Raw genomic sequence first — 25496 nt, forward strand, 5'->3', positions numbered from 1 at the left:
CTAGCGGGGTGGAGGGCTTCCCTGATGCCTCAGGTGCCAAGCATTGGGTCAAGGACAAGAGGAGAGGGACAGAGGAGGGGGAGCTACAAGAGAGGGCCACGGAGACAGAAGGGCCACGAGTGAGTGGGGAGCGTCACTCGATCCAATTCCCACCAAAGGCAGAGACCCCTCCCTCTGGGCTTGCGCTCTGACAATGACCAGGGTGGCAGAGCCAGGCCGGCACCGGTAAACTTCCGCTCCTGGTTTTCTCACTCGCCAGCCCGTCTCCCAAGGCCGCCAAAGCGTGGAATCCGGAGCTGACGCCCTCCAGCGGCCGCCGGACGGAAAGTGCGGTCTGGATCCTCAGAGCGCTCGGAGCGGAGTGGCCGGACCCGGGAGGAGGAGGGCAGAGCGGGATCCGGGAGCATGGGCCGGGCGGCGGCGCGGGCGCGGGCGGGGCGCGGGGCGGCGGCGGCCTGCAGGGGGCGCATCCGCGTCCGCACCCCGCGATCTCACACACACCGCACACATCACACACGGCCACACGCACACACACACATACACGCGCGCACGCAGCGGCACACGCGCCCGCACTCCCCGCGCCCGCCCGGCGCGCACTCGCGGCCCGCGCAGAGCTCGGCGCTGTCCCCGCCCGGCGCCGGGCGCCCCCTCCGGCCCGGGGCGGCCCCATGCCCGGCCGCGGCGGCGCGGCGCGCCTCTAGGACCATGTTCCGGGACCCGGCGGCGGCCAGCCCAGGTGAGCGCCCGCCCGACTGCGCCCAAGGACGCGCGGGCGAGGCCGGGACGGGCCGGCCCCAAGCGGGCGGAGCGGGACTGGGCGGCGCGGGTGCGGGGACGGGCACGAGTGAGGCGGGAGTCTGGGCCCGGGGAGCGGGGCGCCACGGCGGTCTCCGGCAGGCGCGGGCGGCCGAACCCCAACTCGCTCCCGTCCTCGGGGAGGGCGCGCCCCTTGCCGTGTTCTTCTGGGGAGTGGCTGGAGCTCGCTGTCTGCCTGGCATCCCCCACGCCTCAGCCCGAGCCTCCTTCCTCGGAAATCGCCCTGCTATTGCCTCTGCCCGCCGCCTCTTCGTCCGTGCCCACCTGTAGGCAGGGCCCCCGCGGCGCCTGGCGCCCGTCACCCGCCCAGCCCACCTGGGTGCTCCCTAGACCCAGCCCGGCCAGCCGTGGGCGCTGGCTCCGTGCTGTGCCTCCCGCTGCTCCCAGTGCGGCAGCAGACACTACACCAGCCCCGCTCCCGGAGGAGTCTCTGGGCTCCTGCCTACCACCCCAGGGCGAGGGCCAGGGGAGGAGAGAGCAGGGCAGGCCAGTGGGTCCTCTCTGTCTCTTGCCCTCAGGGCCAGCTGTCCCTGCCTCTGGACATCAGGTGCTTCCCAGTCAGTCCATTCAGGGCCAGGTGTCCAAGAGCAACCCCCAGGCACACCGTGGAGCCCACTCAGCACTGGGCAAGAGGGGGAGAGACCCCTTTCATGGGCAGCCTCATGCCTTTCTGCGAGTGTCCTCTAGGCAAGGGCTGAGGAGCACTGCCTGGGGAGCCCTGGCCAGCTCTGTCTGTACCCAGGCACTGCTCTGGCATTGCCCTGGGGGAGCCAGTGTCCAGAGCCCGGACCATGGTGCAGCGGCATCTTGTGCCTCTGACTCAGGCCAGAGCCCACCCAGCTCAGGGGAGCAGATGGAAGGAAGGGGACCTAGGAATGACATACCCCTTCCGGGCCCCGCGAGGCTGCCTGCCTCTCTCCTGCTTCCTTAGGCCTTGGGGCCGTGCCTTTGTCCCCTCTCCTTCTCTCCCTGTCCTCCCACGCCTGGGTACCATGACATCACCACTCCTCAAGAACCTCTGCCCTCTCACGGAGGCCACCTTGACGTGTTGGTGTCTCCTGGGCTCCAGGACTGTCTCTGGTGGGTTGGCAGGCCCTGCGCCTTTCTGTCTCCTTCCCTGGACGGTCCTCCCCGTCCGGGGTTGGGGCTTCTCATGCCCACTGTGCCTGTGATGGGCAGGGATGGCTCTGAGGTTCTCCAGCTTCTGGCAGGGAGTGCTGAGCTGGGTGGGGTCCGGAGAGGCTAGAGAGGCCCTGGCTAGCCTGGCCACAGCACCCCTCCCTGCCTCCGATGACCCCCATGCTGCAGTTTGTACTTCACCTATCCCAAAACTCCCCCAAGGCCCTCAGGTGCTGCCCCCAGCCAGGGCTTTGTGTCTCCCACATCTGCCCAGCTTGAGTCCCCTCTGTCAGACATCAGGTGGGAGTGAATATGCAAAGCAGTTTCTGTGATTCAGGCATCCCTCCTCTGTCCTCTGGTCCCCCAGGAACCATAAGCCTTTACAGCTCCATGGCCTCAGCCCTCCTGAGAACACCTGTGGCCCAGTCCTGTTTTCGGAATCCTCATGCCCTGCTGCCCTCCTGCCCTCCTGAGCCCAGTGGGTTCGTGGCTCCTCCTTCTGCAGGTCCCCAGGTCAGCAGGGGCCAGCACCTTCCCTGAAAGGTGCTGCTCCCTCCCCACCGGTCCCAGCCCTGTCCTCAGACATGGCTCATTCCAGCTCCACAGTTGATGATGGGAGGGACAGTGGGAAAAATTGGGGGCCCACAGCAAAGATGAGGACACAGACCTGTCTCCTGCAGAACACGGCCCCTGCTCCAGCCTCCCCAGCAGTGCCTGCAGCCCTGCGCCCCTGCCCTCTCCTGTGCTTCATGTGTCCTGAGTCTGCTCAGGCCTGTTCCCAAGCCTGTCCCTGTCCCTGAGCTGGGTGGGGCCTCGGCAGGCCTGCTGGGGTCAGAGTTGTGGTGGGTGGGCAGGACAGGATGGCAACAAAAAAGAGGAGGAGCAGGAACAGGAGGGGGAGGTGACCTTGCTGTGAGCTCATGAAGCAGGCCAGCAAGGGGACCACAAGGAGGTCCGGTCTCCAGGGCTGTCCACCCAGCCCCCTGCACTCTGCAAGTTTGTCCCTGGGGTCAGCAGAGCTCCAAGCTGCAGTTAGAGCCACCTATTAGTGCTTCTGCCCTGTGACGGTCCCTGGAGGGGGATAGGAGCCTGGCTTGCTGGTCTCTGCTCAGGAGGCCTTGCCAAGGGCAGGGGCTGAGGGGTAGCAGGGCTGCGGCTGAAAGGGCAACTAGGTACCACATGGGCCACAGGATTCAAGGTCCAGGCCACTGTCCGACACCCTTCCTGCCCAAGGCTGCCCCTTCTTCTGCATCGTGGGCCTGGTGCAGTCAGGGTTGAAGGTCACCTGGGCTCCCAGCAGGGATGGCAGCTGGGGTATCTGGAGCTAAACAGGTCTAACATGGGCTGGAGGTGCCAGTACCCCAGAGCCTGAGGGTTGCTGTGGAGACGGGCCCTCTGTGGCCTGGTGCCTGCTGTTCTGTGGCCTCCTGGGGACAGCTGGACCCATGGGCCAGGTGCTCAGGTGGGAAGACAGGAGAGGGGGTGGCCCCACGCCCTCCATGCTATGGGAGAGGCTGGATGCAGGCCAACTGGTGACAGGTGAGGGACAGCTGGGCTGCAGGGTAACAGGTGCCTGGCAGGTGAGCCCGGCCAAGCTTTAGGCAGTGGGTCAGGGACCTGGCTGATCCTAGGCCTGGGCTCACGGGCCTGGCTCTGTCCCACTGCCGCCAACTGTCCTGAGCACGTTAAGCAGAAATGTTCCTTCCTCCCACTCCTGCCTCAGCTACCCCACGTTCTTTCTGGACTTTAGTCCTTGTTGAATGTGATGGATGATTTTCAGTAACTGTTTCCCCCAGGGAGGGAGGCTGAGCTCAGCATGAAGAGGCTGGTGCAGGGGTCCAGTCTCGGGCACTGAGAGACCCAGGAGAGCAGGGAAGCCTGCCAGAGTGCGCCCGGTTATGCGCCATGGCCCAAGAGGTCAGTCAGCTTTCTCTGTTGGGCGGTCACTGGTCTGGCCAGGTGCCGGAGCCAGCCTGTGCCAGGCCCAGTCTGGGTGCCCTTCTGCCTTGTTAGGGAACCCCAGCAAGTGATGCCAAGAGAATTGTGCCAGTTCTGTGGACACCAAGGTCCCTGACCTTCCAGGCAGCGGGGCATCCCTGCTGAGCCCTGTCCAATTTTCCTCCTGGAGGGCAGGACTTTGGTCTCACCCAGCAAGGTCCCCGAGAGCTGGAGCAGAGTTGGCAGACAGCAGGGACCTGTGAAAGGGGCTGGATGGCACCCAGCGCCTCTGCCGGAGTCCTGGCCAGTCCTGGGAAAGTGGGCTGCATACTGGGGGGAGCCAGGGCTCTACAGACCCCAATGGAAGGGCCCCAGGAGGAAGACTGGGGGAGCCTCTTTGGATTTGGGGCTGGGTGCATTCATGTGACTGCCCATGTGGGGCAGAGAGGTGGGACGTGGAGAGGCTACGTCTATGTGTATCTGCGTGTGCTGTGCCAGGCGACAGCTGGCCACTGCCACAACCGCGCTTGTCTGAGCTCCCGCCCGCTGTCAGCACAGCTAATGAGTGCATTTGTAGCAAGGTGCGCCTAGGTGCACAGGGAACTGTGACAGAAGGCATTGGGGAGGGACCTTGCCCTCCCCACCTTTGTCCCCAGGCTGGCAGGCCTGTGTCCTCCAGGGACCTGGCCTGTCCCTGCCACGCCCTCCCACCTGCTGGCCTGGCCACTCCTGGGGCCTCCCTGTGTAGGGGGCAAGGCCTACCTGGCTGTGAGTCTACTGTGTAGATGTGGGAGGCTCGTGGGAGTGCTATGTGTGTAGATACGAGCGTTGCTGTGACTGCACCCGTGTGTGGCTGGCTGGGTGGAGGCTTGCATGTGAGCATGTGTGCGTGCATGTGTTTGTGTGTGTACCCTCTCCCCCGAGCTCTCTGAGGAAGACTGCACTGTCAGTGGAGACCCGATAATGACAAGGCTTCAGTGTTGTCAGAATGGGTAGGTGCCTCAGGACCTGTGTCTTTGAGCCCCTTCTGAGGGCGGGAGGTGAGGGGTCCCTGAAGGAGATAAGGGTGACCCCATTCTGCCCTTCTGACCTGCCCCCCACATGGGCTCCTGTGGTAGCTGGGAAAGGAGAACCCGCTGAGCCCAGGGAGGAGAGAGGAGGGGTGTGCTGGGTGGGCCCCATGGTTGGCATTGTGCCCTGCCCCCAGCCAGCCCATGTGGGGTGTGGGGGCCTGCGTGCGGCTCCACACGAGGCAAGCGGGCGAGGAGAGAGCTGTGTGGCTAATATGTCCAATTAAATTACTTCCAGCCCTGCCGAGGCAGCTCTCCCGGCGGGGCTCTGGGTACAAATTGGATCCGTCTCATTACCACGGGGTGGTGGCAGCGAGGACAGAGCTGTGGCCAGCATAAGGAGTCACTGTCCCCACACAGCCTGGGCACACGTGGCCCCTGTAGCTGCACAGCCTGCACTATCCTGTCCACCCCCTTACTGCCCTCAGCCCTGTCCAGACCACCCTTGGGTGCTCCCCGAGCCCTCATTTTCTTCCACCAGGAAGGGGCTTGTGTTTTTCAGGGATCTGGGTTAAAGGATCCCCTCTCAGGTCACCCTGCCTGTCCTTTGGTAGCAGCTGTCACTAGGGGAAGTGCTGGACTGGGACTGCTGTCCTTGTATGAGCTGGCAGAGACCTTGCACATGGCGTCAGTTTCCCTGTCTGCCATGACTAGAGGGTGCCTAGCATCGGCAGGGTCTTCGATGTCCTCCTGTGCCCAGTGACTGGTGTAAGGGGGTGGCCTGGAGCCCTGAGGAAGATGCACTTGCTCCTTCCCCGAGGCAGCACTAGGAGCCACCATCAGGATGCCAAGGTGTCGCATGCCCATCTGGTGCCAGGTGCTGCCTCAGCATGCAATGCATGTGAGCTGCTGCAGCCACAGGACAGGTAGGAGGGGCCAAGCCTGGGGTCTTTGAAGAGGAGGCGTGAGTGCCAGCCAGCCCACGCTGAGAGGTGGAGACACCACTGCAGTGGCCAGGAGGGACAGGAACAGGGCATCAAGGCTGGGCCAGATCTCCACAGAGAGGTAATGGTGGAAAATGGGAAGTTGGATTTTTAAATCAAGGTGATAGAGGGCCCTGGGCTGGTCTCTATAAGAGACCATGGCAGGCGGGGTGGGACAGAGTGTGGCAGAGCTGGCCTTACCTCTGCCCCGCTCCACAAGGACTACCCACACAGGGACTGGCTGGCTGCACCTTAGCTCTGCAACACCCTGTGGAATGGGCCCGTGCTGGTGTGGGGAGTGATGGGCTCAGCACCTGGGGTGTCATCTGGGAAGTTTATCTGAGGAGAGACATGGGCCAGGGTGCTCCAGGGCACTCCCAAGGCTGCGTCTGTACCCACTGCTGACAGCAGGCACTAGGCCGGGCCTCTCACACCAGCTGCCAGGCCCAAGCTCCAGGGCCCCAGCACAACCAATCAGTCTCCACATGAGGTGGGCAGCCCTCTTTCCATGCCCACAGACCTGGGCGCAGGGCCCGTTCACAGCAGAGCCCGGGTACCTTTCCCACTTCCTGAGGGTCGTCCTAGCAAATACCCTTACTCCAAGCACCAGTGGCACACATGCCTGGCGTCAACACTTGGGTCTGTGTGCACACGTGATGTGTGTGGCCTGGGCAGGAAGGGGTGTGGTTCCTGCCCACTATGGTGGCAGTGTCCCACTGCCCAACAGGCCTCTGCCTTGGGAATTGTGGGAAGGAAGCCAGCTCAGAGGAAGATGGCAGAGAGGCCGTAGGCCCAGGAACAGCAGGGGACCGGTGGGGCTCATCTCATCCTCTCCACACATCATTCATTTAATCCCCAGCATCTGTCTTGTGAGGGGAACAAATGAGGAGACTGAGGCCCAGAGACCCAGAGGGGAAGGGCTGGGTCAGGCTGGGTCAGGGATAGGAGTTGAGTCAGACTAGGTCCTAAGCACTGGGCCGCACTGCCCAGTGCCTGTCATGGCCTACTAGGACACACGCCAGCCCGTCTCTCGGCTTGGCAGTCAAGGCAGCGCTGGGCACCGGGGCTGGTGGCAGCACTAGACTTGTGTCCCCCACGGTGTTTGTCCTTGGGTCCCTGGTGAGTCTAGGCTTCTCCGCCTGGCTGCGTCCTTCTCTGGCAGGTGAGGCAGTCTTTTGCCAGGGCTGTTCTGGACAGAAAGTAAGGAGCCCCTCACTTCTCACCCGGCACTTGCCAGCCCCAGAGAGCTGATGAATTGTCTCTGTGCCCCCCCCCCCAGCCTTCCTCCTCTCAGCCCCCGCCTGGTTGGGGAGGTGCGAAGGGAGCGATTTCACAGCCTGTCAGCTGAGGCCTAAAAATACCCGGACTCTGCGACACGGGCAGGGGGAGGAGAGAGCAAGGACCAGGGGAGCTGTGGTGACTCCGCTGGGGCAGCAAGTCCTGATCAGCGGCCCGAGGCCGCCCTCACTCCCTACTCCCTAGGCAGCCCCACAGCTGGCAGGGATGAAGCTGGGGTCTCCAGGGCCTCAGAGCACTCAGGACTCAGCAGGGGGTTGGAGGGAGAGGCAGGGCCTGGAGTCCCTGGGGATGTGGACCCCAGGCCTGGGACTCCTTTTGTTGCTCCCTCTTTCTTGCCACCCCTAGCCTGACTGCATCTTTGGGCCTGGGCCTGCTTCCTTCGAGAGAAGGCACCACTTCTGTTGGTGGTGGGGTGCCCGCAGGTGTGTGCTACACCGAGCCAGGGTGGGCACTGGTGGGGAGCTGAGGGGGGAGGTGTGGTGGCCATGGCAGCACCCATAGTTCTGGTCCCCACGTGTCCCTGCACGAGGGGGCTGCTGGGGCTGATGGTGCTGGGTGCAAGGAATTTTATGGTTGTGGGTGATCCCCAAGCCTGTGCTAGGTGACACTACGCAGTGACACCTGGGGACCAGGGCAGGAGTGGAAGCAAACCCATCTCCTCATGCATGCCCAGGCCTCTGTGCATGCCCCCTGTGGAAATGTGACACTTGGTGCCACACAGAAGCACAACTTAGGGAGCAATGCAGAGTCCAAAATCCTGGGGAACCCTTCTCAGACCACCTTGTACTGATTGGCTGAGTGACCTGGAAAGCCTGCCATGCAGCACTTCATCTTCCCCTGGGAAGTGGGGATGGATGCACTGTCCCGAGCGCTTGGGAAGCACCTTGGGTCCATGTCTGTCACAACATCACCCTCACTGTTACCAGGCCTCACCCTGGAACAGTCCAGATGGGAGCTCTGAGGCCAAGGAGGGCAAACGACCAGCCTGGCACCACACTGTGCGTCCAGAGCCCAGACTCCAGGACCCTCAGATAGGCTTGGCGTGAGCCTAGGATGCTGTGGTGCTGCCCGGGGCCCCCAGCAGTCCTGGGCTCAGGTCCCTTGCATCTGGGAATCAGACTCTGCCAGAGCTGGGCATGGGTCCTGGGAGCCTAAGAGCCTCAGCACCCTCAGATGGCCCACGCTGGAGGGGTCTCGGGAAGTGGCCATGATGCACACCTGGCTGTCACACAAGCCTCTGTGTCTCCACCCTTCCTACAGTGGGCTGCCATGTCTGCTTCGTGGGCTGCAGGGGCCCCCATGGCAGACTGCACCTGCCCTCAGTATTGTCAGCTGCCTTTGCAACTCTGCAGGACCCTCCCCCAGGGCTCTGGCTGAGACCCTGGCCACCCAAGCCCAGCCAAATCAGGGCCTGACTTGATGGTGGTCCCTGGCAGCCTTGGTGTCAGTTCTCCAGGCCCAACGCTGGAGCGCAACCTCGAGTCCCCACATCTGACGGTGTCAAGCCCTAGCTTTGTGACCTTGAGAGCCCTTTGCACGCTGGGCCTTGCCCTCCCTCTGAGGGGCGGAAAGGCTGCACTGCAGTCCCAGGGGCAGTGGGTCGGGTTGCTGTGTGACTCAGGTGGCCCCAGTTCAGTCCACTGGCAGGGGTAGCAGGCCAACAGGGAAGGAGGTTAGTGGCTGCCCACAGTGAGTGACATACCTGGGGCCTGGGCTGCTGGAGGCTGCCTGCAAGTACCCGCACCCTCGGCTAGGAGGAGGCACAGGCCCGGCTGGCCAGGCGCTGACATTGGGGAGGCTCAAGGACAGTGATGCAGAGAGAGCCCTTCTCGGGACTCTGGGAGCTGCCACTGCAGCCATCCTCCCTGCTTGCCTCCCTCTTCTCCTTGGGGCTTTCCTTCAGCATTCCTGCTTCCTTCCTGTCCTCTCCTTCCTCTTGCTGGAACCTCTTCCTCTCCCAGAAACTCAGCAACTTTCCAGGGCACTTTGTTCCTCCCTTTCCCCTGCAGAGGGGAGATCCCTGTAACCTCCTCTGCCTCTGGTCCTTGGGACCAGCCTGCCTCTTTCTCTCCTTCCCTTCCTCCCTTCCTCCCTTCCTTCCTGCCCTCCTTTCCTTCCTTCTTTCCTTCCTACCTTGTTCCCTCCCTGTCTTCTTGCCTGCCTTCCTTCCCCATGTCTCCTCATCTCTGGACTTCTCTGGCTTCCCCTGCTCTCATGGCCTGGTCTCTATCTTCCTCTTCGGGGTGCATCTGCTCCTCACCCCTGGTCCCTTCCTGCCCTAGCCTCTCCACCTCCTGTCTTCTAGTCCCTCTGGGGCTCCTGGCTACTCCGTCAGCCTTCCTGTCTCAACAGGCCCTGGCCCAGGCAGTTTCCAGAACCTCTCCAACTCCCGCCCCACAAGTTGAGAAAGGGGTCAGTCCAGGGCCCGGGGAATGGCAGCCTTGCTTCCTAATTAGCAGGAGGTAATTGCCTGGAAAGAAATTTCATTTAGAATGAGACTCTAAGTTAGAGCTGAGCCAGCCGAGGGGCTCTAGGGAGGTGGAGGGGAGACAGCCCAGGTCAGGGCCTCAGGAAGTCCCCAAGAAGCAGAGACCCTGTCAACTCCCTGCCTGGCTTCCTCTCAGAACCCTGGCCTTGGGCAGGTGGGAAGGACGCCCTGGGTTTCTGGTGCCCTGTGGTCAGTGAGGCCCAGCTGTACTGGGGTTGGCCAACGCTTCACCTTTGCACCTTTGCTTCTGTCCTCAGTGTTGGGAGGCTCAGTTCACAGCAGCTGGGAAAGTGCTGGGAGGGTGTCAGCATGTGGGTGGCCTTTCATGTGGCCTTGTCTTTCATGTGGCTGTCCGCCAAGGCTTGGGCCTGGAGAGTGAGGCACCTGAGGGTAGAGAGGGGGCTGAGGTGTGAGATCAAGAGAAGGCTGCTGCCACTTCCTGGTCTCCATGCCCACCTGCTGCCTGCTCGAGGTGCCTACTCCTCTCTGAATCCCACTTTCTTCATCTGTAGGATGCTGGGCACCAATGCTTCCTTGGGGTGGAGGCACTGTCAGGCTAAGTGGTCTGCAGAGCTCTCAGCCCAGTGCTCAGCACATAGTAAGTGCTCAGGAAATACTAGTCTGATCCACTGTAGTGAAGGGCTGCTGTCTACTCCTTGCCAAGACCCAGAGAAGCTATGCTCTGAGGTATAGTCTTTGGGTGGCTGTTTTGCTTTTTGTTTTTGGAAGGAGGGAGGGTTCTAAACCCACTGATCCTCATCCCATGTAGTCCCTGGGAACACCAAGTGTAAGTGCTCCACGCTCACACTGCCTGTGGGGCCCTGCAATTGTGGGCAAGGTTCTTATATGGGTGGCTATGAGGCATGGGGCCTCAGCTCTGAGAGGTAAAGAACAAACCTTTTTGTTTCTCTCGGCCGGGCCCTGCAGCCAGAGGAGAGGTGGGAAGTTGTTTAACAAGCTCTCCCCATGTCCCAGATGCAGCCTGGCCAGCCTGGGTGACCTGTACCATGACCTGGGTGGCACGAGCCAGGCCAGGCTGGGACACAGCAGGCAAGTTGGAACAGGCGGGGCATGGACGGTGCTGTGGCCTTCAAGTGCCAGATTGCCTGGGATCATGCGGAGGTGGCAGGGGCTGGCCGTCTGCACTCCTTCCCTGCTGGCCACCTGCACCACCACTGGGGACCTTCTGTGCTAAGCTTGGGGCCTCATCACACCAACCACCAGGAGGCAGAGCGGCTGGCCCCCTAGGGAAAGGAGAGGGCATTGGTCCCTGGATTCCTCACTCTCTGGGGAAAAGGCCAGTGAGTCGCTGCTGGGCCTGCTGGGTCAGTGAAGGGGGAACTGCTGTGCTACTGTCAGGGAGTGGCTTTGCTCTGTCTCTGGGTCTATGCTCTGCACAAGCCCCGCCAAGGACGGAGGTCAAGCCCCACCAGGGCTCTGCCTTGGCACCAAGGACAGCGGCATCAGCACCTCGGACAGCACCCGGGCTCACGGGCTGGGGCCTACTGATCTGTGGTCCAAGAGGCCGCCCAGAACATAATGTGGTGAACTGCACCCCCGAGAGGGATCTGTAAACATGCCGAATTCCAATGAGCAGCTGAAGGGGCCGCTCAAGGCCACGAAGCCAGAGAGCACTGGATCCGCCTGGGTCTGCACCCTCTGCCCCACAGCTGGGACCTCTCCCCTCCTCCACTTCTCCAGGCATTCTTTCCTGTCGTGTGGTATTCTCAAGAGTCCTTGAGCTGGCAGAAATGAAGTCTGCTGCCCTCCCCCACTGATATCCAGCCCAAGATTTGAGTCCCCAGATGGACGACAGTTCTCTGGCCCTGTGGCCTTCTGGAGTCTGAGCCTTAGGAGTAGGGGAGCACAAGCAGCACCGAACAGTGCCCCTACCCCTGAGGAAGCCTGTGGTGTGGGGAGGCAGCACTGAGTCATCGGACGAGAAGCCTGTGGTACCGAGCTCCTCCATGGAATCCAACTCAGCATCCCAACCCTAGTGTCTCTGTGGCCGTGTATTATTAATAACGATAAGATGCTGATTTAGGGTGAGGCACAACAATGCATTATTCATAGGAGTCACTGGTGGTCAAGGCCCACACTTCATCGTCATGAGTCCCACTCTTGCCTCCTGCCTCCGATCCGAACTCCTGGCAGAGGCCCCTTCTGGCTGACTCCTCCTTTCTTGGGCCCCTGCCACTCTGATGGACAGGATCACTTTCATAGCTGCCCGGGTAGCTCATAAGGGTCAGGCTCAAGGTGGGCAGGAGGGCAGCAGGTCCCTGGCTGACTCTCGGCCAGGTGCCATCAGCTGTGCCCCGAGCAGAGCCAACACCTGGACCTGTACGTCCTGCATGGCTCTAACCCCGGTGATTTCTGGGCTCAGCAGTTTTCTAGAGTTGCAGATGGCTCCTTCTCCCTCACCCCTTTTTGAGACCGAAGGCTGAGGCTGGCAGCATCAAGGGTGACTAAGTGGTATAGGAGGTGCTGGGAAGGGGGTACCCCAGCACCTCTATTCATGTGGTGATGCGTGTGAACCCTCGATGCAGTGTGCAGCCCTCTGCAGACTGTGGTGCAGGGTACAGATGTGAGCCGTGGTTCCCCAGTGGAACTCTCTGCTGGGGGAGGGGATGGAGCAGAGAAGGGATGGATGGGGTCTGTCACCTGCCGGGCTCCATGAGGACTCGGTGGAGTGCTTACGGGTCCTGATGTATCCCTGTCCAGTTTCTTGCTCAACAGCTCCTGGGCCATCCAGTTGATCCTGTACTGGCTGTTTGCTCACCTGGCATCTTCTCTCAATTCTAAACTGTCTGCAGCCAGCCAGCCACTGCGGCCTTGCCAGCGTGCTGTCCCTCTCACTCACACATTGTTCTCATTCCAGGCCAGGGTGAGGAAGACTACTCGTGCTGAGTCCCTGTTCTCAGCTACTTGTAACTTTCTAAAATGATTCCCTGTGGGTCCCATCTTTCACCAGCCATGTTCTCGTCCTGGATGAGACTGCCACAGCTACTTTCTAAAGCAGGGGCAGAGAGGAGGTACTGGGCCCCAGAGGCCAGGCCGACCAAGTCCCTGCCCTCCTCCTTTCTCCCCTTGCCCATCATATTTTCTTTTTCTTCTTGTAGGGAAAGCACTGCCCCCTCCTCAGATGGAAGGGATGGCAGTTCAGAGTGGAGGTGACAAGCAGTCTTTCTTGGCTGTCTGGGCTTTGAGGTTTGGTCCTGTGGCTTTTGGTGCCTCCTTCTGCGCTCGGCCTCCTACTGGCTTTCTCGTGCGTTGGTTTGTGGAGAGGAAGGGGGGAGTCTAGGCACTGAAAAGCCCCAGTCTCTGTGCACATTGTTGTGAGGCAGGTAAAAGCCCTGCCACCTTCCTTCTTCTCCTCCCTCCACTCCACCCTGCCTGGCATCCTGGGGATTGAGGGTTTGGAATGCAGAAGCAGGTAGGAGGCGGCGGGGCTCAGGACAGGAGGTGATGCAGATGCAGCCCCAGCTGCTGCTCAGCTCTCCCCAGAGCCAGACCAGGGACAGCGCCCTGGACACATTCTGGTCCCCCTCCTGATCTCTCCCTGCGGCTCTAGCTCCGGACTTACTTGGGGACCCCAATGGCTGAGCCATTGTCTGTGGAGGGCATCATTGCCCTGGCCAGCAGGAGGGAAGGAGACTGGCACATGTGTGCATCAGAGGGCTCTAGGGGTCCCAACAGTTCTTGGGGCTCTGTGGGCCTGGCCACCCCTTGCTTGTCCCCCTCTTCCTGTCCCTCTGTCCTCAAGTGGCTGGTTTCAAGGTGCAACTCATCACTGTGCATGCAGCTGGGAAAGCATGGAGCCTTCCCCATTGTCTTGGCTGTCAGATTTGAGTGGGAAATTCACATTTAGAGGACGCTGAGGCCAAGAGGGGGTGCCTGCTGGGGCCTCCAGGAGAAGAAACATGGGCGGCTGGGGTGACAGCACAGCTATGGAACGACCAGGCATGGGCAGCCTGCATGTCATACATGTGAGTCCTGGGGAAAGCCTGTGTGTGCAGACTCCTAGTGTGGCCTGCAGCCAGGACATAGGCAGCAGGCAGGGGCAGCTCTGGGCTCCAGCCAAAGGCCCAGACTGCTTAAGTCCCTGGCACTGGCAGAGGCTTCCTGGAGGAGGCAGGCTTCCCTGAGGCCTTGAGTCCTTCTTTGCGTGTAGCAGTTTCTTATCCACATCTCCAGTCTACCTCCAGCTGCAAAGACTCCAGAGTGGAAAGGATGAAGACAGAGTGTGTTGCTGACCCTGAATGGCGAGCTGTCACTGCTCTTGGGAGGCCCCAGTTGTGAGAGAACACAGCCATGTCCAGCCAGGTGCTTACTCCAGGAAATGGAGTAGACAGAGTAGTTCCCGATGGAGGGAGTGGCTCCTACCAGGCCTCCTTCAGGGCTCAGGGTCAGTCCATCTGCAGGCGGAGGAAGGCGGGGGCCCATGCTCTGAGGCTGGCACGACGCTCAGGAGACCCAGGTCTGGTGAGGAGAGGCTGGCTCAGGTGCTGTCAGCCCTGTGGGCCTCATTTTCTCCCATGTGATGTGGGGGAGGCATCAGTCCCAGGCCTGGGCAGGGTGCATGTGGACTTCAGGTGCGGTGCCTACCTCATGGCGCATCTTTGCGCACCTTTGCTGCCTTGGCAGACGAGGCCCAGCCTTGCTGGGCTGAGACCCTTGTGGGCTGTGCTGAGGCTTGAACTCACAGCATTGCCTGCATGTGCCCTGCTTTGCCTCAGAAGGAGAGATAGTGCTGGGCATAGAAGCAGGTGCATGGGGAGAGGGTCCCAGGCCAATGAACAGCATGAGCACCCAGACCTGGGCACTGAGGTAGGACAGCTCTGCCCGCAGTCGTGCATGTGCATGAGTGTGTGTGTGTGAACTGCAGTGTCTGTGGCCTGTGCATCTGTTCCACCTCCCACCCATCCTGTCCCCCTCTCCAGGCAGCTGGTGCGCCAGCCCTCAGAAGTCCATTCCCTCTCCTGCCGCTCCCCAGGCACCTTGCAGCCATCGGCCCTGTTTGATCTTGTTCATCCATAAATCATGGCTTGTGCAGGAGATGAGAAGCAGCTGAGAGTGGGGCAGAGCCCAGCGAATACCTGGCAGGTCTGTGGCTCCAGCTGAAGCCCAGTGGCTTCTCCGTGTGGCCGGCACAGCCCCAGGCCCCAGGCCCTAGAGACCATGTGCCCAGGTGCCCACTGAACCTCACTTGGATCCAGTAAGTCCTGGGCCGGGTGTGGCTGCCCCCAGCCTTTGGGGAGGGATTCTGGGTAGCACCAGTATAGCATTCACCTGGTACCTGGCATCAGCCTGTGCCCCAGATTCGAGCACAGAGCGCAAGCGCAGGGTAGTGAGAGTGGCTGGTGTTTTTGGCCCGCTTATCCCAGCCATGTGCTAATTCCTTTAAGCCTTGCCCAAATCCTGTGGGAACTGTGCTGTTCTTAGCCCCCACATGTGGAAGGGGAAACAGGCCAGCGCAGCCTTAGGGGCCAGGGCTTGGCAAAATCTGAGCCAGAATCAGCTTGGGAAGTCAAGCCTAGAGTCCCAGCATGTAATCACTGCACCTTAAGAAATGAATGAAGGTGGCACTGTGTGACAGGATTGTGGGGCAGACCTTAGTCCTGCTGGGTAGGCAGGGAGGGCTTCCTGGAGCAGACATTTTCCTCTGAACCTGCAGGAGTTAAGGGTGTGTCTGGCAAAGCTGAGCAGGGAAAGAAGGGGGCCTGATGTGTGTGTGTAAGAAGCCAGGACCTCTCAGGCTTGTCATTGACGCCTCCTGTCTCCTCTCTTCCATCTCATTTGGGTGGCGAATGAGATAACATATGCAAGCCTGAACATTCAACACCCAGGGACTCTGTCAGACACAAGAACATCAGGGGTACGCTGACACGGCACAGCAGAGCCACCCAGCTCCCAGGGCCTGGAGCGTGGCACACAACAGGTGCTTCATAAGTGGTTGCCCTCCTCCCACAGGCCTGGGATGCTTCCTCATTCACCCTTCCAGCAAGTGTTTATAAGCACTTGCTGCATGCTGGGCTCTGTTCCAGAGGTGAGGCATAGTGGGGGACAGACCTTTGGAGAGGGCTGTGGGTGGGCGCCGCATCATGGGCTTTCGGGTCTGATGTGTGTGTGTGGGGGGGCCTCAGGTGCCATGCTACAAAGTGCAGGCTGCACCCCCAGACTCAGTGGGAGCTCCAATCTGAGCTCTGATTGGCTGGCACCCTAGTAGAGGGACAGTACCACACCCAACCCCACACCTCATTCCCAAGACATCCCTGTGCTGGAACCTGAGCCTGCACTACCCACTGATGGCTGCTCCTCCTCCAGATCTGCCGACACTCTGCCCTCTGTGGCTCCCAGGGCCTGGGCTGTCTCCTCTGCCCAAGGGGAGGCAGTGGAACCTGGTGCTGTCAAAAACTGACTCCGACTGCAATGTTTCATTTCCCCAAATGTTAATGCACTGAGAATAAGGGAGACCATGTGTGTCATTGAGCAAACGTCAGCAGGGCCAGGAGACTTTGCCTGGAGAAGACTCAAAGGGGACATGGGGCTGTCGGAAGGGATTTGGAGACCTGTCAGGTGGCTGCATGCTCCCGTGGCTCTAGTGCGTGGGCAGAGGGAGAGTTCAGGGTGCTGTGCCTGACCTCTGCAACCCTTCCAGCTGGCGCCACGATGACCCTACACTCAGGGTGGCTCCCTCTGGCTGGTGGGTGTGCTCATACTGCACCCCTGGACCAGGACATCGTGGCGGGTGCGTGGCCCAAGGACACCTGTCACTCGCATTCACATCAAGGAGATTTGAAGTGGCAGGCTCCTGCTGCCTCCAGGGCTGTCAGAGGGAGGGAGGGAGGAGGCCGAGAGAACTGAGCCAGCTTCCTAGATGACAAGGACAGGCACTCACGTGGTGGTTGGTGGGGGACCCTGGATCACCACTACAAACAACAGAGTCCCACTTTCCTTAACAACACAACCCCTGCTTCAAGTGGGCTTCCCTACACAATTCCAAGGTGGGAAATGGGAGCCAGGCAACGAGGGGGAGAAGCCCGGTACCCACCTCAGAACCCCAGAGAGTCCAGCAGCCCTGGAGGCTCCCAAGAGCACCCTTGGAGAACACCAGCTGTGCCCCTCTGAGGCAGAGGGCATGGACCCTGGTTATCTGACCTCTCATGCCTCAGTTTCCCCAGCTATGAAAGTGAGGACAACCCATAATGCTTATCTTGGTTGTCATGGTGAGGACTGAGTTGTTCTTGCACATGGAGCACCTGGGACATCTGGTGGGCAAGGGGGGTTCCGCTCTCCCAGACAGTGGTCTTGGTGCCCACAGCTGATGTGCAGGGCCTGGTGCCCTCAGGTTGCCCAGATCAGGGCCTGAGGTTGACCATGCTTCCTGGAGTGCTGGAGAGGGTGGCAGGGGACCATTGATCCTCCTCCACAAGATCACAAGAGAGAGCTGGAGAGAGTGGGGAGGTGGAGCTGTAACTACAGGAGCTGGGATGGGCTGACCCTTCAGGTCTTAATTATCACACTCACTGGCACCCAGCATCGGGCTCTGTGGCAAATAAACCTCAAGTTTCCTTGACTCCAGGACACTGATGCTCGATGTGTGCATGTGATTGGCTGTGCCTGCAGACCTGTTACATATGCTGGCTGTTTACAGCAACCTGGGGGTAGGATGGATGTGTTCATCTGTGTTTGCAGAACAGAGAGCAAGAATGGTGGTGCTGGTCCAAAGCTGGGAGGAGGTGGGGTTCAGGTGGAAACAGGTTTCCCCATGGGCAGGTTTTGGCTGTCACAAGAGGTGATGAGTTCCACTCCTGAGAGCCCACAGTGGCCAGGGCTCAGGCTGTGGGCCAGAGGTGAAGAAGGCAGGGAAAAGTGAGCTCACAGGTCAGAGGCCCATGGCACCCCTTCCTGTCCACCTGCGGCTGGCAACTGATTCATGAGCGGAGCAGAGGCCCCCAGGAGCTCGTCCTCGGGGCTCAGAGTGTGGAGGGCAGGTTGGATGGGAGGAGGCCTTGCCTGAGGCCAGGTATTTGCAAGGGGTCCACGGTTCTGTGAAGCCCGTCCAGGCCACAGGGCACCTGCAGCCTCTGGAACTGCAGCATCCAGTTTGGGGAACGGCACAAAGACCCATAAGAGAAGCCAGAAGGCCAGGGTCTCCCATGTTACAGACCAGGAAACAGCGTGAGGGCAGAGGAGGGTTCACGAGGAGGGAGTGCAGGCCGTGGCCGGAAGGTCTGATCTGTGTGTCCCCCCTTCAGGGGCGCCCACCCGCGATGTCCTCCTGGTGTCCGCCATCATCACCATCAGCCTTAGCGTCACTGTCGTCCTCTGCGGCCTCTGCCACTGGTGTCAGCGCAAACTGGTGAGCTCCTGGGGCCCCTAGGGGTGGGGCCTAGCCTGCAGCCCCTCTCCATGCGCGGGCAGTCGGCATGCGGTATGCGTTTGGGAGCCCTACTGCACGCATCCCCTGCATTTGCCTGCGTCTAAGTCCCCTGCGTCTTCTGTCGCTCCGAGCCACACACCTGAGGACTGGCATGCCCCCAGCTGCGCTCGCGCTCCTCTGCATCAGGACCGCAGACACCTGGGAGGATTGAGATTAGGCCCCGCCCCGCCAGAGATGGGCGTGGCTTTCCCGAGCACCCAGCCAATGAGGAGGCGCCGTCCGCCCTCTCTCCCCAGGTGGGCGTGTCTGGGCCGGGCCTCACGACCAATGAGGAAGCACTATTCCCCGCCCCCGCCCCCGCCGCCCTCACATCTATCCAGACGCCCGCGTTTGTACAAGCACAAACGGCTGCTTTTCATTTTTAACGAGTGCTGGAGAATTAACGAGCAGGATTAGACCATCAATAAGTAACGAGACTGTCAGGAGGGACATTAGTCACCGGAGGCTACCGCGAGGGGCAGCTGGCTGAGCTGCCCGCCCCGCCCTAGCCCTCGCCTGTCCTGCTGGTTTCTCCAGTCTGAGGGCCCAGGGATGCAGTCTTTTGCCCGGCCGGGTTGAGAGGGGCGCGGCAGCCTTGAGGGGGCGCGGGTGTCAGCTCTGGGGAGCCAGTGACTCCCTGCAGGCCAGACGGCCCACATGACAGAGGGGAGGGCTGCAAGCAAGGGACAAATAGCCCGGGCTCCAAGCCCCACTGCTGTGGGATCATGAGGGATGCCTGTGGGGAGCACCTGAGCAGCATCTCATCAGCCAGCAGGCTTCTTCTGGAAGGCAAAATGAGGAAGCCCAGGTGCCCCTGCAGCCTGGCCTGGGAGGAGCCAGAGAGGCCACACACATCCCTTGGAAGAGTGTGTGTATGTGTGTGTGTGTGTGTGTGTGTGTGCACGTGTCAGAGAGACTGCGTGTCCCGGCTTGCAGGTGCACAGGCCCCAGCTGGCTGCCCTGCAGTGATGCGGGTCCCTGGGTCTGTATCTGTCTGTCTCTCAAGACTGGCGGAGGTTGAGTATGCCTGTGTGGCAGGGTCTGTCTGTCTCTCTGTAAAAGCAGGGAGAAAGCCGTGCACTGCTAGTGATCTTGTGTGTGTGTGTGTGTGTGCCAATTTAAGAACAAATACGTGTTTGTGCATGCTAGATCACGAGGTGGACGTCTCACAAGATCCTCGGGTCAGCTGCTGTGTGTGTGTGTGTGTGTGTGTGTGTGTGTGTGTGTGTGTGTGTGCCTGCCCCTGCATGTGTCTCTTCAGGGTCATCTTCCAGGACCAGGGTGAACTGGCCCTACCTGGCCCCTGCTCACCACCTGCAAGGCCAGAGCCTAGGGATGGGATTCGGAGATGACCTTGTTCATAGCCAACACAGGGAGGGCTGTGGGCAGCCGAGGTCCCAGCAGCCTGAAGCCCCCACCTGGGAGCCCCGTAGGGCCCCGACTAGCCTGGCCTTCTTGGCTCACTCTGGGTGGAACATGACTTTGCCCAATCCTGGCTCTAGCCCCACGGGTTCCAGACATTGGGAGCTCTCTGTCCACCAGTCTCCTTGCTGCAGAGGAGGTTGTCACATGCTACCTTCCCGGTGTTTGCCAGGCTCCTCATGCCTCCTGTCCCCTGGCAGCAGTGGCATGATGTCTCCACAGCACAGATACTGTTTCCAAACATTAATAACTTCCTTCCTCTTCACTGGCTGGTTGAAATCTGGCCACCCCTCGCTGGCAAGTAGGCAGGGATGTGGGGTCCTTGGGAGCCACCTGAGGGGTCCTGGAGCAGCTGAGTTCCTGTGGGCTTGGGCTGCCTGCTGCATTTTTCCTCCCCTCCAAACTGTGTCTTTCCCAATTCCTGTCCCCGTGGTGCCCCAGCTCCTGCCACAGAAAGAGTCTGCAAGCTATGGAAGGAAGAGGGGCAAGCAGAAGCCTCCAAGATGTTCTAGGGGGCAGGGTCACTATCCCCAACTGGGCCAGCCTTGGGGCAGAGGCAGCTAACATTCCTTAAATCAGAGGGTATAGGGGCATTAGAGATGCCTTCAGTGCCACCCTGCCCCATACTGAAGGATCCCAAAGAGTGCTGGGAGCTGGGCTGCCACTTGGGGGGTCCTGCCAGGGACAGTCCCAGCCACCACAGGGTGGCCCAGCCCTGATGTGCTCAGCCAGCACTGGGCGTGACTTGGGATTTGAACTTGTGGGTAATGATGAGAGGGACTGAGGGTTCACAATGTCTGGGTTCTAACTCCAAGGCTCAGCTCACAGGCACTGACTGGACTCTAGGGCTGGTTGTGGGGGCATGGAAGAGGTGCTTCTTCCTAAGGATTTCCCATGCTCCATTCCAGAGCATGGGAACTAAAATGAGTGAGCCTGGAAGTAGCCATGTCTAGGGGGAGGCCCTTGCCCTGTAGGGTTCACCTGGTTGCATCACTCTCTCAGGACCAAGGGGCATGCAGCGTTGCATGGCACTGTTGGAGACGCCTGTGGCTGGCAGGGGCTGCAGTTGGCAGGTGCCTCCAGCCAATGGCCCTGGCAGCCCCTGCATTGCTCTAGGGAGGATGAAGTAATTGACTGTCGTGGCTGCAGTGCAGGGGAATGAGCACGTGTGTGGGGGGGCACGTGTCTGTCCCCACTCAGCTGGGCAGGGTAGGCCAATGTGTCTGTGACAGCCACCTTTACACAGCGAAATCCCCACACCCTGGCCCAAGCCTGGGACCGGGGGTGCGCATGAGGACAGGTGGTGGCTGCCAGGAATGTAAATGGGGCCCCTGCTTGGCTGGAGCTAAATTTAGAAACCAAACTGGGAAGGTGAATGCTGCTCACCTTCCCAGCCACTGGCTGGGTTGCCACCATACTCTGTTCTTCCCTGTAGCCCCCTATGCCAGGGCTAGGGTGGGGTGGTGTCCAGGCTGGGGTCATCTCCCACCCCAAGCCAGCATCCCCACAGCCTGGAGCTCAAGGGCACCCAGGGAGGTCTGAACCCTGCTGGATGCAGGACAGGACAAGAACCTGGCCTGACCCCACCCCCACGGCCCGCATCATTGGTCACTGCAGTCCTGCCCTGCAGGAGGCCGCCCCCACCATCTGGGGATGGTGACGTGGCCAGTGTGACGTGGCTGGCGCCCGAGAGCTGTCTGACCATGGCAGAGGGACTGTGTCTGGGCACCAGGCCAGAGGCCTGGGAAACAGTAGACAGGCTAGGCCTGGCACCTGGCCCCAGGTGCCAGGTGCATGTCCTGGGAGCCAGGTGGGTCCTAGAGTCAGCCAGGGCTGATGCCCTGCAGCAGCAACACCCCTCAGGTGGGGAGAGGTCTCACCACCCTCTCCTTTCACCTGAGGCTCTGTTCAGTGGGAACCCCATTGGTGATCCCGTGCTATCTCTACAGGGCAAACGCTACAAGAACTCCTTGGAGACCGTGGGCACGCCAGATTCTGGGCGTGGGCGGAGCGAGAAGAAGGCCATCAAGTAGGTGCCAGCCACCAGTCTGGGGGCACATGGCAGCCCAGGTGGGAGGAGTGCCTCCTACCCCCTGCTCCTCAGCCTTGCCACACCTATGTCCACTCAGCCCCCTCATTCATACCCAGTGTCTTTGCACTCTCCATGCTCCAGTATCTTGGGGCTCCACAGCCCCCTTCTCTGCCCATTCCCTTGGACCAGCATCCCAAGGGTGCCCCTGCCCTGCAGTGGCCCTAGTTGCAGTCCCTCCATCTGGCCCTCTGATCACATACTGTCCCCAGCCCCTGCCTCTGGGCTAAGAAGCCCTTCTTCGTGGGCTTAGGTTCTGAGCCCTAAATGAGAGAGCTGACCCTGTGCTGGGCTCCTCCATCTCCTCCCACTGCCCCTCTGGGTCCTCGCTGAACCCTGAGATCTAGCCTCCATCCATCCACTTGTTCATCTATGCACAGGCAGGTCTACTGTCCCACACTGGCCTCCTCAGCTCGTACCCTGCTGAGCTTCCCGGGAGACCCTAAGGGAGGCCTTGGCCTCCCGGCTCTGGGCTGAGGCTTTTCTGGGGGGTTCCATGTCCACCACCCAGGGTGTGGCCCTGGCCTGCCACTCCAGCCTGCGGCTCTTCCCTGCCCGTTCCTTACACCACCCCTGCCCTGCACATCTCTCTCTTCCTCTGCCTTTCCTCTGCCCCTAGTCCCCCTGTGGAGAGCTCCCCCGCCCCGCCCCTCTTTTGCCCCTGCCTTTCCACCTTCTGCCCAGACCCTGTGTGGAGTTGGGATCTGAGTCCAGCGCCAGGGAGGGTGGGGAGCCAGGTCGGCTGGGTGGGAGGAGCCTCGGGAGCCTTTGAAGCTGGGTCTTGCAGAGCTCTCTCAGCCTTCAGAGGAGAGCCTCTCAAGGCTGCTGCCTGCGTGTTCAGGGTGCTTACTAGAGGCAAAGGAGTTGTGTGGGTGGAGCTGCGGCCCAGAGCAGGGTTTATGTTCCCACCAGGAGATGAGGGGTGCATGTGGCGGGCCGGCGGGCTCTACCTGGCTGGACCAAGTACCCACGAGGTTCTTGGAGTCCGTGGGAGGATTGAGGACATCTTCCGGCTTGAGTATGCCCCACCCCCGGACAGCAGCCCTGAACCGGGCTGGGTCTGCCAGGTCCCCCCACACTGCTGCGCCACTCAGCCACACTTCGCCCCCAATGCCAGTCAAGGGTTTCAGAGCCATGCAGACTTGGGAAACATGGCGCCCACAGGTCCTGCAATGAAGAAGTCCGTTTGCCCCACTTCTCTATGTGGGTCCTCTCTCATGTGCAGTGGAGGCAGACTGGGAACCCTCCTGTTCATGGGAGGCCTCCCCCTGGCCATCCCAGGGAGCCAGGGGTAGAACCCCCTGCTCAGCTATGTCCTGTCCCATGCCCTGGTGCCCTGTGGGGAGACCCAGCGGGATCTCTGTTGCGAAGAGGTCTTTGCCCTAGGCCCACCCCACCTCCCCACCTGGCCTCACCTGAGCTGGACACCTCAGGGTGTGCTTTGGACCCTCACAGGCCCCAGGTGCCCCACTTCTTTGTTTCTGAGTCCAAGATTGAGAACCAGTATGCAGGTTGAACTCAGGTAACAGCGGGAGGTCTTGAGGTCATGTCTGCCAGATCTGGGGCGTTGTCCTGCACAGCACCACCCCCAGCCAAGCCCACCCTGGCCCACCCCAGGCCTGTATGCAGCCCCCGAAGCTTTAGCATGGCTGCCTCCATGCTGACCCTCTGTCTGGGGCACAGCTTCTGTCCTCGTGGGGCTCCCAAGCCTGCCCTTTGGGACCCCAGAAGCCTCCACATCGGCATTAACACCACCCCTGGCCCCCGTGTCTGGGCACCAAGCCTGCAGCCACTGCCTTGCCAGGAAGTTCCTACATCCCACAGCCCAGCACGCCACTCCTGGGGTGACCAGCCATACAGCCGGGGTGGTGAGAGGGGTACACTGCCCTGTGAAGAGGGTCAGAGCACAGGGGCTGGCTGCCCACTGTAGGCCACACATGCCTCATCACCCTTCCCAGGGAAGATTGCAGAACAAAGGATCCTGCTGACCCTGTGGCCCTCCTGGAGACCGAGGCCAGGGCACACCCTTTCTCTGGGGCTTGAGTGACACTCATAGGGTGCAGTCCCTGTGAGTCCCCTAGGTGGAGGGGGGCAAAAGAGACTAGGGACACCTCTTCCAAGGACTCTGTGGACGGAAACTGGAAGCAGGTGGCCACCAGCCTTCTCTGTCAGGCAGGGGACACTGAGGCCGGAAGGAGGCTGGTAGTTGACCACAGGACCCCATCTACTTCTGGTGCTTCCTGCCCTACTGTCTTGCCCTGCTGCCGTCCCCTCACATGCTCTCTTCCTCCAGCTCCCCGACACGGCATGCGGCTCCGTGGCAGCCTCCTCCACGAGAGCTTGGATGTGTGCGTGTGCCGCTCAAGTGTGCACTAGCACATGTGTGTGTGTGTGCGTGCGCAGCCTCTCTTCCTCCCCCAGGAGCCGGCACTCCAGGCCCCGCCCCATGCCCACGCCCATCTGCCCCGCAGGACTGGCCTCGCAGTTTCTTCTTGTATCTCCTGTCTTCTCCCCTCTCTCTCTGCCCCTCCAGCGACCTAGACAGAGACTTTTGGAATAACAATGACAGCACAGTGCAGCAGAAATGGAGCTCCTACCCTCCCAAGGAGTTTATTCTAAACATTTCACCCTACGCCCCTTATGGCGACCCACGACTGTCCCTCAAGTGAGTGACTTTATCTGGCTTCACCCTCTGTCCTGTCTCCGCTCAGCCCTCCTGGCCCTGCCTGTCCCACCTGCCCCGTCCCCTCGCTCCCCATGGGCAGGCTGGCCATGGAGACGAGCAACCCTTCCGCTGGTGCCAGAGCCCACCTGCCTCCTAGCAGTGGGACGGTTGCCTGTTCTGGTCCCTGCCCGTGCACTGCTTCCCCTGCGTGCTGCTGCTGCCACTGCCACTGCCATGGCTGCTGCCGCCGTGGCTGCTGGTGGTGGTAGTCGGTGGTCAGTGGTGCGGTGGTGTGGTGGTGGTGAAGATCTCTGACTAACACAGCTTTCTCTCTCTCCCTGCCTGGGGCCTCCTGGCCTGGACGGCCCGCTCTTCCTCCGTCGTTAACCCTCCGTTGTCCTGTGGGATAGAGGAGGCGGCTGCCCTCCCCATCCCTGCCACCGGCTGGCGGTGGGGCGGGGCCCCTCCTTGTTGTGGTGCGTTGCTCTGACCCCAGCCTGTCCCTCTCTCCTCCGCAGGCTCCGAGTTAGCCAGCCGGTGCTGATGTCTCTCTCTCTCTCTCTGTCTCTTGTCTGTCTGGTCTGTCCCTCTCCTCCTTTCTCACTGTCTCTCTCTTCCTTTTATCTGTCAATGTCTCTCCTCCTCGCCTGCCCCTGCGCCCCTGGTGTGGCCCGCCCTCCCTCGGCCACCACCATATGCCGCTCGCATACGCCCCAGTGGCACCCTCCTGTCGGGCGCCAAAGTGGCCGCCGCGGCAGGGCTGGCGGTGGAGCGGGAAGGCCGGCTGGGGGAGAAGCCGGCGCCGGCGCCTGCGCCGCCACCCGGAGAGGACGCCTTGAGAAGCGGCGGGGCTGCCCCCAGCGAGCCGGGCAGCGGCGGCAAGGCGGGGAGAGGCCGCTGGCGGACGGTGCAGAGCCACCTGGCCGCGGGGAAGCTCAACTTGTCCAAGTGAGTGATGGCGCCCGTGGCTGCCAGAGGATCGGGGAGCTCAGGCTGCCTGCCAGGGTGGGCAGCGGGACCCGCTCGCCTGCTGCCCCCCCCCCCGCCCGCAGGTGCCATCCTCGGCCCGAGCTCATTCCATCCTTTCATGAGACCTGCCATCGTCTGCTACCCAGCATAGCCCACCCAGCCACAGTGTTGCATTTCAGCCCCTGGCGGCAGCTCCTCAGCCACCATCACCTCCCAGTGGCCAGAGCCATTCCACCCTCTGGCTTGTCCCTTGTGGGCAGGGGGCCCGGCCCTCCT

The 25496-nt window shown here is 61.2% G+C and overlaps 1 protein-coding gene across 10 annotated transcripts in view; it reads left to right on the plus strand.

Annotated features, from left to right (window-relative positions):
* The first annotated feature begins 390 nt into the window (after nt 1–390).
* Nucleotides 391–25496, plus strand: part of Syt7 (synaptotagmin 7) — a 44044-nt gene continuing 18938 nt past the window's right edge. For 2 of the 10 annotated variants that reach the window (XM_063228227.1, XM_063228233.1), the window contains exons 1-5: nt 391–736; nt 17912–18015; nt 21447–21526; nt 24120–24251; nt 24969–25199. In XM_063228227.1, coding sequence (XP_063084297.1) covers nt 406–736; nt 17912–18015; nt 21447–21526; nt 24120–24251; nt 24969–25199 — 878 coding nt within the window. In that variant the 5' untranslated portion in view covers nt 391–405. Of the gene's footprint in view, nt 737–3818; nt 3853–4846; nt 4866–17911; nt 18016–21446; nt 21527–24119; nt 24252–24968; nt 25200–25496 lie in introns of those variants that run through there. The other 8 variants (XM_063228229.1, XM_063228235.1, XM_063228228.1 and 5 more) reach the window with 5 other exon arrangements.

Source organism: Cavia porcellus, unplaced genomic scaffold (assembly GCF_034190915.1).
Source record: "Cavia porcellus strain 051 isolate PalLab524CR breed Dunkin Hartley unplaced genomic scaffold, mCavPor4.1 scaffold_17, whole genome shotgun sequence".
NCBI classification, from domain to species: Eukaryota; Metazoa; Chordata; class Mammalia; order Rodentia; family Caviidae; genus Cavia; species Cavia porcellus.